At 41.4% G+C, this 16,163-nt stretch overlaps 1 protein-coding gene across 1 annotated transcript in view; it reads left to right on the top strand.

Moving 5' to 3' along the window:
• Nucleotides 1–15,127, top strand: part of LOC134531272 (high mobility group nucleosome-binding domain-containing protein 5-like) — a 54,388-nt gene extending 39,261 nt beyond the window's left edge. The window contains exons 4-7 of the mRNA XM_063366965.1: nt 13,336–13,755; nt 14,090–14,317; nt 14,456–14,688; nt 14,898–15,127. Coding sequence (XP_063223035.1) covers nt 13,336–13,755; nt 14,090–14,317; nt 14,456–14,688; nt 14,898–15,127 — 1,111 coding nt within the window. The remainder of the gene's footprint in view (nt 1–13,335; nt 13,756–14,089; nt 14,318–14,455; nt 14,689–14,897) is intronic.
• Nucleotides 15,128–16,163: the final 1,036 nt, after the last annotated feature.

Below are 16,163 nucleotides of genomic sequence, written 5' to 3'. Positions count from 1 at the left end.
TTGCGCCCATTGTCTGGAGTTGCTTGGCTTCTGGGTTGCAGCAGGGTTGATGGCGAAGATATCACCGGCGTTTCGGTCGACATCGCAGTCGCCCTCATCAGTGTGCAGTTACCTACTGAGAGTCGTGTTTACCGATTGACTACCTAGTGGTAGGTAAGCTCCCTGATGATGGCGACTGCAACGTCGACCGAAACGTCGGTGATATTTTCGCCTTCGACGGGACTGCAACCCAGAACCCGAGCAACTCCAACATCACGAGTTGCTCTGCAAGTTACAGTTGGGAAAAGGGCCACACCGCTAGAACTACTTTCGAGACAAGTGACATGGCAGGGACCGATGGGGCGAACCCGCGACCCGCGTACCGGAGACACAGAGCGGACCCACTTCCTGGACCCTCTCCCGTCAGCAGCGAGGCGCCCCTGGCGGTCCCGGCGCGGCGGTCGCTTTGACGCGCTCCCCGGTGTTGATCTTCCAGACCGAAGACGACGCCGCCGGCGCTTCGCGTCGACTTCCCTCCGCCCTCCGCGCTCAAAGGTTATTGGGCGTGGCATGGACGGGGGAGGAGTCGGCCTCGTGTGCTCGTCCCTTTGGTTCTTCTAATGCGGGGCAAATGAGATCTCCCCCCCCCCCCGACAGAGACTGAGCCCCGGGAAACGTCGCTGATGTCTCCCTCTGGAGGTCGCCGGCACCCCGCGGGGGAGCGCACAGCCCGGGGCTGGTGTTTGCCGAATAGCTCGCGCTCGAGCCGCATCGAAACTCAAATAATTGGCGGATCGGCTGAACCGGGCCCGGAGAACTTCTCCCCGCCCCGAGTACTCCGTGCCACCGCAAGAGAGAGCTGGCTGGCTCCGGCGGTCGGCGCGCGGTTCCAAGCGCCGTCTCTCAGAGCCCGCGCCAAATTGGGCCTCCTTCAAACCTACAAGCATAGCTCAGCTGCATGTTGCTGGGACCTTCTTCCTTGGGTTGAATCTCAGAACACTCTTACATTGATGTTACTCTAGTGTAGACATGACAGAAATCAAACAGTTAAATACTTATCCTGATGATGATGATGATGACGAAAATGATGATTATTAATATCATTATGGCTACGCCACGTCACTTGAGAGTCTATCAGTAATCATGCGTACTGTACGGTCACTCCACAGAGTGTTATTAAAAATGTCAAAGTTTCAATGGTATAATATAACAGGTTAATTTAGACTATTTAAATCAAATCATACATACAATTTAAAGTAAACTAACCTAGTTTCTTTTCTCACAAATGTTAAATATGTGCACCTTCAGTTATACGGTACACATTCAACCCAAACTCTAATTCTTCCTGCACTTTGGTTAACACGTCTGGATAAATGAAAGCACCAGATTCTTCGATAGTGTGTCTCAACAATGGCAAATCATTGGACAGCGGCGGAACGTATAAATGATATTTATAAAGGCCCAAAGGAAAAATAATTGCATGACTTTATGTCAGATGAACGGGGAGACTAGCGAAAAAGAGCTCTATCGTCTCAACCATTACCACCAATCCAAAAGCCAGGGACTTCGATGTTAAACCACTGTCTTACAAAGAGATTCCAATGGGAAGAGGTGCAATCCTGTTGCCTAATTAAGTTTATAGGTTCATCCACTAATAATTGGGGAAAGAGCCATTCTTTTGCTCTGGAAGCGAGAAAAAAACAAAGCAGTATTCGTACATGCGCTTACCTAAAGACTGATTTGAGTTACTCTTTAATTGTGACCTTGAACCAACACTTACATTTGATACTATTAAATTTTATATCTGGGGCATTAATTTTTGAACATGCTGTATTATACTGAAACATTACATATAGTACAAATAAGTTTACCTACTCGCATACCTATATCGGTGCGAGGTTCATAATGGACTTCATAATTCCAATACTTCTTACTACAAAGTGCGAGATGAATGTTTTCTACCGTAACTATTTATACTTAAATGCAACACAACCGAAATAACACTTCGAGGCTGTGCCCACTCGAACCAGGCGCTCACTGTAAGCATCGTCTTACTTGAAATCTAATTTATTGTGATAATACTTGCTTGTCCAGAAGGGGCAGACCTGCATGTTAAACTCTTGAAAAATATAAAAATATATAATAAAAAGGAAACTGATGAAAATAACCTATGTCACAAATTTATCAAGGGTGGCAGTATATCAGAGGAAGAACAAGATAGTATATTTTATGGTTTCATCCATATTCCTCTTAATGTTTTCCTGAGTATGACTATAAACACTCCAAATAGGAACAGCTAGCATAGCTTTAAATGCTTCCAATTACTTCAAATCAATATTTCCATAGTGTAAAAACACATTTGATTATTAAGTATGACCGGCAATCATGTTTATAAATTGAAGTCTTATTTATGAGGTACCAAATAAGAAAAAAATCCAAATCTCGAATGATTTTAATTGAGAGATAATTATTATCATAGTTATATGGCTGCACATAACCTCCAAAACTACTAGTCATCATAAAACTAAAGTGCATTTTGTGCACTAAATAATCCTGGTGCATTTCGCGCACGAAAAAATCAAAGAAAAACCCTAGTTGCCCAAGTCACAGAATATCCACAAGCATAGTGCACGAAATATCTAAAAAGTAACAGAAATTGTCAATTGCACAGCAACTCTACGGTCGGAAAGTGCACGAAAATTTGTCAAACGGAACACCATGGTCCATCAATTTAGGACAGAAAGGTGCGCATGAACAAACCGATATCTACATTACTACCATAAAAACTATTCACCATAATAACAACAAATACAATACTTAGTTATTATCCTTGTAGTCTTTCTCTCTTGATCGAGTCTCTAAATTCTATGTCTCTAGCTAACTCTAAAATGCCTCAGAATAACCAGAACGTCCGAGATGGAACTGAAAGTTTCCAGAATGTTTTTCATTAGTCGGTATTAATCTGCTTACACAGGCGCCAATCAATATCAGGCGAATACTTACAGTCAGAGTTTTTTTCCTGAATCTTCACCATTCGTCTGACCAAGTGAATTTCTGTGCAAAGTTCACACAGCACCTAACCGTCAGCGTCTAAAACTCGTTCAGGTAAGAGTTAATAATTTTCTACAGCTATACTCCAAAACCTATAAGTTGTCTTAACAAATAATACAATGTTCAATATATGTTTACATAAACTTAAAAACGGTCACAACTTTTATTCCATGTAAAATTTACATTTCACCGTTTTCCCGCCATGAGAGTGAATTTTTAGGGATACTCTGTCTAATATGCGAAGTATTGCTTTGATTTTTTACTGTAACTAGATATTACGATATATATTTAACTTGCATGCGTAGTTTGTCAATGTAGACCATTCTTTGTTTACATGGTATATAGCAATTCTTGGATTGTTACTGGCAATTATCATTTGTATTTTTACTAGAAGTTTTTTACTATAAGGAAGGTTTGTTTGCCTCAAAAAATGTATTGTTTATTTAAATCCAAACAGTTTCAAGAATTAGCTAAAACATTTTTTTTATTGCTGTAGAGCAGTACTTTTGAATAAGTATAATAGCTCCCGATTTTTTTTTGCGCACAGAATCAATTTTTGTACAAGTCAAATTTGGTGTAGCAGAATAACTACAAAACAATTCAAATAATTATTAACATATTTTTATTTTAAAGAAAACCTTTCCCTAACGTAATGAGCTTGAAAAGTCAGTACATTTAAAAGTCTAAGTGGAAAGTTTAATTGTCAAAAGAACTTAAAATTGCAGAAATCTACCAATTATTTCCTGGCCGTTTTTAAAATATGTGATGTATGCGGCTAATGTTTCACGAAATCTCGTAACACGTGTCGGGGGAAAGGGCATAACCTATGCATGAACAACTGACCAGATTTATGATTACGTCACCAAGTCAAAACCACGCTTAATCGTTTTTGCGATTATTTAAATGAACCGTGTGGCCATTAACTAGAAAGGGCGCCATCAACAACAGCGCTTGCGGGAGATCAAATTTCCCGGCATTCGTGGCGAGTGATCGTACCTAACTGGTTGTATCATCAGTTCTCAGGACAGCTCATTCGCCCCTGGACGATGGGCCGGCGCCATCAAAGCAATTTCACCTGCCCGCATAATTAATGAACTCCGTGCAGCGCCACAACGTTTGCGCAGTGCGTGTTTGAAATTAGTCATTTTCGACATCAAAAGAACTTCCTTTTGTGGGGCGTGGTGCTGTTTTTTGGCCGGGGAAAATGAGATTCCAGCTCGTACAGGTAACGTCCCTGAAGGAACCGTTATGGACTTCATATATGCGACGAAGAAACTAGTGCTGTTCTGAAATTGCAGTAGATTGTTCATGTGAGAAGTTCTACGACATTTTAGAATTCAATTTTCGAAAGAAAAAAATTATAACGCAATTGCACTAAAGTGGTATCAGCCTGTCTAATCGGCATGAATCTAGTCAAAGTAATTCTTCCACACTTCAACAGCGAGAGGGCGCGAACTTCATAAACAAATATATATGTATGTATATATTTTTGAACAAACAAAAACGTACTCTTTTTTAATTTTTTTTAATATTAGTGTTTTCAAATATCAACTTCTTTTAAGAAACAAAACAAAATATTTAAAAAAACTAAAATGTTATTGTTGCTTAAACTTTCATGCAAATACTTAAACATTAGTTTTATTTTTAGTGTTATAAATAATCAACTTGTTAAAAAAAAAATAGTTATTGAAAGGAAAAAAAAATATTTCGTGTTATTTTTGTCTTATTTTAAATTTATCGGCGACAGATATTCACACTCAAGAATGCCTAAAAATTGAGATTCTTTATAAAACTATTGAGTTTGCTTGTTTTTTTTAAACTGACTATATCTCGAGAAAATTGAGGGTTGTGTTCTCTCCTTTACAGGTTATATTGATATATGAAAGACATTTACTCTTGCAAAGGGAAGTCAAAATCGGCAACCCGAAGTTCACGCACTCTCCTTGTAAGACTGACTTCGTTTGTTTTAAGTGCATTTTACAGCCCTTCGCAAGCATACATTAGCATAATCAAAACTGCACGCAAATGCAAGATAGCAATTTTCCTAACCGTTTCACATTTTCCTAAGACCAAATAGACTGCCTAATAAGCCGTACACAAAATAAATCGTTCAGAAAATTTGCAGTATGTTGAATTTATAATTGCAACTATGAGCTGTTGGATTTCCCAAATAATAAGTGGCAATTTACAGTACAAGCATTGTATTACAAAGGTCTAGACACGTTTTTATGATAATATATGGGACATCGTCCACATTATGTTGTTACTTCTACAATGTTTCTAGAGGCCCTCGTAAAGTATAAGTGGCGTGATTTTTTTTATGGCTTTGTTTCACCCAGCGAACAGCATGAATCGCACAGTGCGAACATACAGTGATATCTCTTCACCTTATCATGCCAGCGCGAGCATTACTACCGGGCGACGCGTCAAGCAATGAAATACGCCCCCTTCCTTCTCAAATACCCGATTAACACGTCTGTGATTCGTCGGTGCTGGACCGGAAGTGTAATTGCAAGATTAGTTTAACTGTTCAGTGAACTTTAACAAGATGAGTAGTATTTTAATACAATTTTTGTCTGAATTCAGGTCCACACCATTGTTTTAGTCTTTTTTTTTTTCAAGTCTTTTCAGCTTTTATCATAACCGTTTGATTATATAGTTGAAAATATCGGTCTGCAAATGGAATGATTCGATAGTCGACGTAGCTGCTCTGGCGGCGAATTCTAGCTGCGGTCACGTAAACTACGCTAGTTAAAAAAAAAAAAAAAAAACAATTCGCGTATATTTGTCACGCTGGGCATTATTTTAAATATTTATACGTTAAATTTCGTGTCCCAGCTTCGTATTATAACTGTATTTGCAAGACTAAAACACATTAATTAGCTCGTTACCGAGGTTAGATGTTACACATCTCTGGCGAGTACTGAAAACTGAGCCGAACGTCCCGTTAACCGGTCATTAGAGATGGCGACATACATAGGTACAACCACACGAAACAGGGATTTTGAGGAACGAGCTGGCCGCGACCTTTAGCAAAGAAACACCCCAGCATTTGGCTGGAGTGAGCTTGGAAACCATGGAAAAACTAAATCGCGGGGGTTAGGCTGAAATTCTGTCTTGGGTCCTTTGCGATGAACGTTTAGTGTCCTGTGTGTAGAGAAGATGGATCTCAAGAGCAATACGTAGGGCCATGTATTTATTGCGAAAATATTTCTAAACCAGCACTGTGTTTAAAAATTGTAGCATTGTCCGTGTTTCGTGGTTGGCCGGGTTTGTTTCAGGAACATGTCTACTGTCAGCACACCAACCACAGACATCCAGTGCTGAAGCAAACGCGTCCTTAAAAGGCTCGGCCAAACAGGGAAATGGATTCTCTTGCAAACGGCCACCAATCACAAGGGAACAATCGATGGCACGGGCATGCCTCATCGCAGTACAATGAGCGATCCATTTTTCTTCACGAAAAATTATGTCATTCTAGAGGTGGACTCGAGAACATTCGATAGCGGCTGATTCAAAACAACACAGACAACGTTTAGTATGTTGTGCAGGACAAGTAAACAGTAGGTTTGTGCCTGATGACGGTTAAAGATGCCAGTTCCCGAAACGTCGCAACTGTTTTGTCATAGGAAACCTACTGTGTTAGTTGGTGCTGTAGACGTTGTGTTTTACATAAAACCTGTTTATTTTCATTGTTTTGTTCAGATGTTTGCTGCGTTTTCCAGGTTTGTTGTCTGTCTGCATTTACTCTTGTTGAAACTGTCTCGTCGTTTTTAGCCCACTGTGTTCGTCTGTGCTGTCGTCATTGTGTTGTCATAATACCTTTTTAGGTTCACTATTAGGTTTATATGTTTGACATCGGCTGATTTAGGCTTGTTCTCTGTGTGTTTATGTTTTAATTTTTAGTTCTTATTTTGCATTCATGAATTTTTTTTCCGATGACAAACAGTGCAAAACTGCAATGGCGTATGTCCAAGAAAGTTTATAAAATGGAAATTCCCCAAACCACGAATTATTGAAATCACGTACGAGTAAACTGATAAACCTTGAACAGGTGACCTACACCAAGAAATTAGGGGAAGCTTTACTCTTGACTCGTGTGTGGTCGGTCAGTTGAGTTTTGGATTCTGAGTGAGTTGACAGTGAGACTGACAGTGACATTTTCTCGGCTGAAGGAGGAGGGGGGGGGGGGGGGAGTTTGGCAGTGAATGCACAAGTTAGCGAGACCGTCATTGAGTCAGTTCGTTGGCTATTGAGATAATTAGTGCTGAATCTCATGTGATCGCGAGCACCGTTTAGGGAGAGTACTGTGTCGTGTTGCGAAATAAGGGTTGAGAGCGAAACAAACAGTGAACTAGGCAAGCGATGATAGGGGTTTTTGGCTCGGTCAGTTGTGCGTGTGTGTGTGTATGTGTGTGTGGAGGCTGTTGCGTGAGTAGATGTGTTTGCACTTGCAGCGCCGGCAGTGTCGCTGCGTTGAAAGGCATTTCGTTGACATTCATTGCGTGTTACCGTGCACTTGAAAGTAGAGGGCATTGTTCATAAATTATTTAGATATTGAAGTTTTTATTTAGATATTGATACAGGTGTAGTTTTATTGATTTATAGCTGTCCCGGCCTCGCGGTGCTGTGGTTCAGTTTGGTTAAATGGAAAATAAAGGGGAAAAAAACACACTTTTTTTTGTATTTGCCAAAGAAATCCCATTTCTATCACGTGTACTGAGTTTCACGCACTTATATTTATTAATTTTTATATAATATTTTTAATATTTAAAAACACTCCCGTATACGAATGCAACATTGTGTCAAAATTTCAAAGCAATCGGTGAAGAACTTTCTGAGATTAGATATTTTGTACAAACGGACTTTTAAATTGTTATTTATATAGATGTAATAAATGAACAAGAATTCGAATCCAGTGGTTTGGCTTTTAAATAAGACCGCTATTACTAAAACCCACTTAGTCAACTTATCTTCAATATTATATTAAAATACTTTTACATCAATTAACCAAATTAAGCAATGTAGTTTTAGTCATAGTTGCAGAACGCATGAATAACATTACACACGCACTGTCCATACAAAATTCTTAAAGTCGCGTGTGCAGCCTAATGATCATGTGCCTATGCTTAAACAATTGTGTGTTGTATTAGAATGCTGCAATGGAAAAATTTGAATATTCTATGTAATTCAAAAGTTTTACCTTCTATGCAATTATAAATAAGTCTAGGTATAATCGTAAATATTGACCAAACTGTTCCAACCCTAGGTAATTGTTTCTCAACCCTTTGGTGAAGTTTCTGTTACCTTTCCCCGCCTTCAGCCCGATGAAAGCGAACTTCACCAAACCAATCTAGAACCAGGCCAAGCCCAGTTACCGGTGTTCATGCGTGGGACCTAAACAGCGTTTCACAGCTGCCCCTTCTTGCCCCGACCAATAAGCAGTCAGCATGGCCCAGCCAATGGGAACACGAAGTGCAAGGGTTCGGCCGGGGGGAGAGGAGGTAACGGTAACAGGGCGGAGAGCACGATGTAATCTCGCTAAGATAATTGTTATTAATGATACCAATAATCCCTTGGCAGACGCGTGCGCGCTCTTTTCATTCTTCCCCCACTTCTTTACCCCTACCCACCCCTTCTTCCCACTCAAACCCCCCTCCCACCCCACGTGACCCAATCAAACCGCTCATCTGACCGGCTTCGCTAAGGCCTGCTCACGGAGTCACAGAGTCAGCCGAGTTTAGTTTTATAACGCACAGTATCGGAGAACACACAAGCTTAGGCGAATTTAATTATCTTATTTATCTCTTTTAATCTCCCCACACATTATCTTATGAGCCATGAAATTGTGGTTTTACCCAGGATCATTCACATTTGTTATGCTGTTCAATAAGTAACTATGGCCCCAGACCGGTTTACCACATCTATCCAAGGGGCTTAGGTGGTTGGGTGGTTCTACCTTGGCGACATGTGCTCGATTACAAGTAAAGCTAAGCAATGGTTCATGGCGAGTAGTAAACTTGGCGGACGTTGCTGTGATCCGGCGGTAATTCTTTATGACTTGTTCATTCCATGAATGCTCTAGTCATGTCTCATCGCCCTTCATTGCTTCTGATTACCCGATGTCCAAGAATCGTTAAGTCGTGATCCATTCATATAATTCATCTAATGTGCTAAATAATTTACTCTTCTTCATTTCCAGTTACTAGGCTACTGGAAAACCCTACACTTCAAAATCTGCATTACGTATTTTAGTCCTTTTTTTATTTTTTATTTCTCTTTTATTCTTCCCCATTTAAGAGTAAACTATTTGGATAATTTTAAAAAAGATGTCTTAACGCATGTTTTTCTAGCTGTTAAACACTATCACAACCGTTACAAGCAGAATATTCGTGGGAATCGCGTACTACGAGAAACTGCATTAGCCCAATGTGGTGGATGAGCCCAAGCCATCAGTAATGCATAAAATAAAATAAAAATCATTTAAGTCGTTTGGGAATTTTTTTTTGTGTCAGTCAGAGAGCATCTCAGGGAAGGACTTGCAGCACCGTGAAGTGGAGTTGTGAACGCGGCTTAACACACTTCATCGTCCAACTGTTCTCTTTCTCTGATCTCCCGATAACTACGTCGCCTAATATCACTCCCGCCTATTGTCTGCTCTCATTGATTTATTTGCTGGCGGTTAGCGAGGAGTTGGTGGGAAGGGTGGCAGCAGGGGAGGTATTTTTCCCCCCCATTCTCCCCCTCGTAGGCGCCTATTCCGCACAGAACGGTCGGTTCCCAGGGCATTGTAAATTAACCGCGTGTCCTTAATGAAAAAGATTTTCATTGCGTTGTCGCGCAATCTAATCTATATTCGCTGGCAATAAATATAGTTCCTCGTGGCGGTTAGCTATGTGAGTGCCGATAAATTGCAGCTGGACGAGTGAGAATTACGTTCGGAAAGGGTTGGGCGCGAGGCGGCGTGTTTCGTTCGGAACGTTTATTGCCACAACACTTGGTCGCCATGGCAACGGCGCAGTGACATGTCCCACCTCGACACCTGGATGAGTTTGGCCGAGTGGCTGGGATCAGGGCCTCCGTGGGCGAAACACGAGCGAAACCTGCGAGGTCACATTTCAGATTTTATCTTTTCTTTTTTTGTTAAAACCAGGTTTAAAAACTCAGCGGAGTTTATTTATTTAAGTACTCCTAAATGTGCTGGATATAAAATTATTTAAATTTTAAAAATAACAAAAATTACACTATAAGTTTGTATGCTAAAGTTTGATTGGCTAAAGCGTTATTATTAAATCAATATTTGACAATTCATTATTTTTAAAAAATCTAATAGTGTGCTTCAATTTTTTTTAAAATAGCATTTTTATCTGTTGTAATACAAATTTTATCAGACCTAATGAGAATTATGAAAATTTTAAAACTATATAAGCTGAGAATATCGAATTGATATTCGTGGTAAAAATTAAATTAATTAATATTGATACAATTAGTTGCTTTAAAATTCCCGCGTACTTAGCACGAAAATGCGCTAATAAGCGTTTGAAATATTTTTTTTTGGTTGAAAAGCCAACTAAATAGGTAGCCTAATAGTTTCTGAGTTTGAATTCCATAAAAGTTGATTAAAGTTTTTAATTATTGGACTAAGTCTAGGTAAGCCACCTCGCATTAACCTACTGGGTGTTAATAAGCCAAATAAAATAAAAATTCAATGGGTGCGTGACAACCACGCACATCAGAAGTGAAACTTCACAGGCTGGTTGTTGTAGTTCCACGTCTGCTCACTAACAGCGCTGCAAGAAACGCTGCTGCTGCCAGCTGTGTTGTCGGCAAGTAACTTTGATACCTTCTTGAAAGGAGGAATTTATGTAACTTTATTTTTTGGTCATATTTCTCAAAAATGTTTAAGAAATTTGACATTTCAATACATTTATATACAACTATTTATGTTAATAATCATGTAATTAATTAACCTGTAGCAGTATTTTTATAACGGAAAGATTCCGTTTCGTAACACAGTTTGTTTTTATTTTTAGGTATGCAGCCTAAACGTTCAATATGGTACTTTGACAGCTAACTAAGCAGAACGGATTTTAAACGATTTTTTTTAACGTGAAACTTCTTCGAAAGCAGGAAGAATAAGTAAGTATAGGTGATGATTCATGCAGAGTATAAAAAAATTCTATGCTCAGGAGCGGGGCACTCGATGGTGGGGAGGGTATTATTGACCGCCCCACTGCCTACTCTCGAGAGATTTTTTTTCCTAACCTAAGTTTGGGAGGGGTCTAGGTAGGGAAGACACTAAGTATGCCTCAGGCCGAAGCCTATACACTCTAATCATGCAGGGTGATATCCATGCAGAAAAGATAGCATGCATCGTGTGCTAGGAGGGGATTGGCCAGCCATGACTGCAATTGGCGCCATGACTAACTCCCCTCACTGGCTATTCTAAACTAAAACTAGATAAGGTGGTCCCAGGTAAAACTCTGGGCTCTTACAGGCGGGGTGCAAACGCTCATGCAATAAAATCAAGCAAGTGGGATGCGGGAACAGAAGGGATGGTTCAGGAAGAAGAGTTGGACAGAGTAGAAAGAAACTACCAATCAAGTGAGCGGGAACTTGGACATTGCTGTCGGCATTAGTTCGGGCGGAGATGGTTCGTTTTGGGGGCGAATTTCCGGCGTTTCCCACCGGGCTGCCAGCCAGCAACTCTAGGGTGAGCGCTGGCGAAGCGACGCTGCAGTGCTGCAGTTTTCGTTACGCTGCTGACAACCGTAACTCGCTCGTCCTGACGACCGCCGCTGGTCGCGGACACGGTCCCAGCTGCACATTATGGCGTTAGAACGTTGCCAAAATGATTCATGCAATAGGGAATTTTGATTCAATACAATTTCTTGGACATAGGCCTACGCCATCGCAGTTTTGTACTGTTTGTCATGGAAAAAAATATTAGCGAAACGAAAATTAGAAAATAAAATTCCTTAAATTTAAGTAATTTGTTCAACAGCAATAGGATGAACTACAACTCTGTATAACGTAATTTTTTTAATAAGTTTAAAATAAAAAATAAATAAAAAAGTAAAAAAAAAATTAATTATTGTAAATGAAAAACAAAATTGTTGTGCTACCTTATTTCATTTTCATAAAGACTCTATCCTAAAGAATAGTCAAAAGTAATTCCGAAATTTTGGGGGTTGACCCCTTGATGGGGGAAGGCGGGCAGTCGACACACTGGCAAATTTTCCACCATGCCCCGGCCTCGTGGACAGACAAAAGACATGGTCAGGAAATTAGTACTGAAAAAAAAAATATTACAACACAGACGAACACAGTGGGCTAGTAACGACGAGACAGTTTCAACAATAACAGTAAATGCAGACAGACAAAAAAAACCTGGACAACGCAGCAAATATACGAAAACAGCGATGAACATGAACAAATATCATGGACAACACAATGTTGACAACGCTGACAAACACAGTAGGTTTCCAATGACAAAAGAGTTGCAGCGTTTCTGAATCTGGCATCTGTTCCCGTCATCAGGTAACAAACAGACTGATTAAATTCCTTCCACGGAATTCTCGCGATGTCTGATATTTAAGTTTTAATGTGTTCGTCTGTGCTGTCATCGTTGTACTGTCCATAATACACGATTAGGTACATCGTTGAGTTTATCTGTTTGAATAGCTTTATTCGGCTTGTTCTCTGTGGATTTATGTTTTCATTATTTTTGTTTTGCATATGATTTTTTCCATGACAGATAGTGCAACACTTCAATGGTTATGTCCAAGAAACAGTATTGAATTATGGTGTTTAGTATGTTATTGCATACTAAATTATTTAATATTTTGTTTATTGTCGAAAGAGAAGATTCAATTTTAATATGCAATCGTTTTAGTTTTATTGAAAGCATAATGAAAAATTCTTAAGGTAAATTTGTTGTTGTGTAAACCATAATAATAAGCTCTATTTGCTAGAAATAATTAACTAGGTATAACTCCTTGATATCTGGTGGTGTAGTGTAGCTGGTCCTTAGAGACGCTGCTAAATACCTGGGATGGAGCTGCCCAGGGGAAGCAGACAAGTAAGGAGACGAGAAAGCAGACGAGGAAAAATACGAAAAAGCAGACTAAGAATGAGACGAGGAAGGAGACGAGAAAGGAGATGAGGAAGCAGACGAGGAATCAGACAAGGAAGGAGAAAGAAAGCAACTAAGGATGCAGCTGAGGAAGTAAACGAGAAAGCAGATAAGGAAGTAGACGAAAAAAACATATGAGGAAGCAGACGAGGGAGGAGACGTTGAAGCAGACGAGGAAGCCGACTAGGAAACAGACGAGGAAGCAGCCAAGGAAGCGCAACTAAGGAAGCAGATGAGGAAGCAGACGAGGTAGCAGACGAAGAAGCAGACGAGGAAACATACGAGGAAACATACGAGGAACCATACGAGAAAGTAGATGAAGAAGCAGACGAGAAAGCAGACGAGGAAGCAGACAAAGAAATAGATGAGGAAGCTGTCGAGGAAGCATCTAAGGAAGCAGACGAGGAAGCAGACGAGAGAGAAGACGAGGAAGGAGACGAGGAAGGAGACGATGAAGCAGACGAGGAAGCAGACAAAGAAATAGACGAGGAAGAACAGTCGAGGAAGCATCTAAGGAAGCAGACGAGGAAGCAGACGAGAGAGAAGACGAGGAAGGAGACGAGGAAGGAGACGATGAAGCAGACGAGGAAGCAGACAAAGAAATAGACGAGGAAGAACAGTCGAGGAAGCATCTAAGGAAGCAGACGAGGAAGCAGACGAGGAAGGAGACGAGGAAGGAGACGAGGAAGCAGACAAAGAAATATACGAGGAAGAACAGTCGAGGAAGCATCTAAGGAAGCAGACGAGGAAGCAGACGAGAAAGAAGACGAGGAAGGAGACGAGGAAGGAGACGAGGAAGCAGACGAGGAAGCAGACAAAGAAATAGACGAGGAAGAACAGTCGAGGAAGCATCTAAGGAAGCAGACGAGGAAGCAGACGAGGAAGCAGACGAGAAAGCAGACGAGGAAGCAGACAAAGAAATAGACGAGGAAGAACAGTCGAGGAAGCATCTAAGGAAGCAGACGAGGAAGCAGACGAGAAAGAAGACGAGGAAGGAGACGAGGAAGGAGACGAGGAAGCAGACGAGGAAGCAGACAAAGAAATAGACGAGGAAGAACAGTCGAGGAAGCATCTAAGGAAGCAGACGAGGAAGCAGACGAGAAAGAAGACGAGGAAGGAGACGAGGAAGGAGACGAGGAAGCAGACGAGGAAGCAGACAAAGAAATAGACGAGGAAGAACAGTCGAGGAAGCATCTAAGGAAGCAGACGAGGAATAAGACGAGAAAGAAGACGAGGAAGGAGACGAGGAAGGAGACGAGGAAGCAGACGAGGAAGCAGACAAAGAAATAGACGAGGAAGAACAGTCGAGGAAGCATCTAAGGAAGCAGACGAGGAAGCAGACGAGAAAGAAGACGAGGAAGGAGACGAGGAAGGAGACGAGGAAGCAGACGAGGAAGCAGACAAAGAAATAGACGAGGAAGAACAGTCGAGGAAGCATCTAAGGAAGCAGACGAGGAAGCAGACGAGGAAGGAGACGAGGAAGGAGACGAGGAAGCAGACAAAGAAATATACGAGGAAGAACAGTCGAGGAAGCATCTAAGGAAGCAGACGAGGAAGCAGACGAGAAAGCAGACGAGGAAGCAGACAAAGAAATAGACGAGGAAGAACAGTCGAGGAAGCATCTAAGGAAGCAGACGAGGAATAAGACGAGAAAGAAGACGAGGAAGGAGACGAGGAAGGAGACGAGGAAGCAGACGTGGAAGCAGACAAAGAAATAGACGAGGAAGAACAGTCGAGGAAGCATCTAAGGAAGCAGACGAGGAAGCAGACGAGAAAGAAGACGAGGAAGGAGACGAGGAAGGAGACGAGGAAGCAGACGAGGAAGCAGACAAAGAAATAGACGAGGAAGAACAGTCGAGGAAGCATCTAAGGAAGCAGACGAGGAATAAGACGAGAAAGAAGACGAGGAAGGAGACGAGGAAGGAGACGAGGAAGCAGACGAGGAAGCAGACAAAGAAATAGACGAGGAAGAACAGTCGAGGAAGCATCTAAGGAAGCAGACGAGGAAGCAGACGAGGAAGGACGGGGACGCTAACGCGACCCGACAGCGACTGCGCTCTCGCGCGCAGCGACGGCGGCCAGTGTAGCGTGAGCGCCTCGCCGCTGGCGTCCCGCACAAAAGACGCCGCATCAGAGCTGAGTGAGTGGTCCGCGTGGGACCTCGGCGGGGGACTCGGTGTCAGCCCCGGGAACACCGGGCGAGACGTGGTGCGCCGAGCTGGTTAGCTCGCTTTCTCCTTCCGTCCTTCTGTCGCTGGTGTCCATCCGACAACACTGTCGCCAAGGATCCCATGCTGAGTGGCAGAGCCATCGAGAGAAACTAACGGTTTGGGAGCAAACATATTCTTCGGGCTTCCTCCATGTTATTTCATGTAAAACTTTTCAAAACCCTAAAATTACAAAAATATTAAAGACCGTGAATGCTACCGTGGCCATAACTGTAAACTTTATATTCTTGTTTAGAGTCACTTTTAAGGTCTCCTATGAATTATATGGACAATGTAGCCTACTTGTTATATTTCATCCTATATGGGGAAAATTAAGCATTAAAAAATATAATCTGGAAACTTAACCGGAGCCCAGGCCCCGGAATTTCTCTCTCTCCCCCCTCCTCCTTCCCTAATAAATCAACGGTCCTTCTGAGTTGTTACATGCATGCACCAATCATTTGTAACTGTGCAGTTACTAGCTAGTAGGTAAGTACAAGTTATCCACAGATAAGATACTTGAGGTGGATTAATTAATAAAATATGGTTATAATAAGTACTAGAACTACAATGAGGAAAGATGTTTGTGATCCCAGTGAAAAAACTCGCTCTCACGCGTCGTGATGGAATTTTGTTTTTTTAATTAAACATTAAAATTAACCCTAGTAAAAATGTAAGTCAATTAGTTCAGCTGTAAACATTACCCAGCTGTGAAGACACGTAATATAAACTTCTAGCGAGTGAGCATGACGTCTTCCGCTAAAAAAAAAAACTATTCAAGTATGAATAAA

The sequence above is a fragment of the Bacillus rossius genome, chromosome 3 (genome assembly GCF_032445375.1).
Source record: "Bacillus rossius redtenbacheri isolate Brsri chromosome 3, Brsri_v3, whole genome shotgun sequence".
In the NCBI taxonomy this organism is placed as follows: domain Eukaryota; kingdom Metazoa; phylum Arthropoda; class Insecta; order Phasmatodea; family Bacillidae; genus Bacillus; species Bacillus rossius.
Note: the sequence above shows the minus strand (reverse complement) of the source record. Positions and strands in the feature narration are given on the sequence as shown.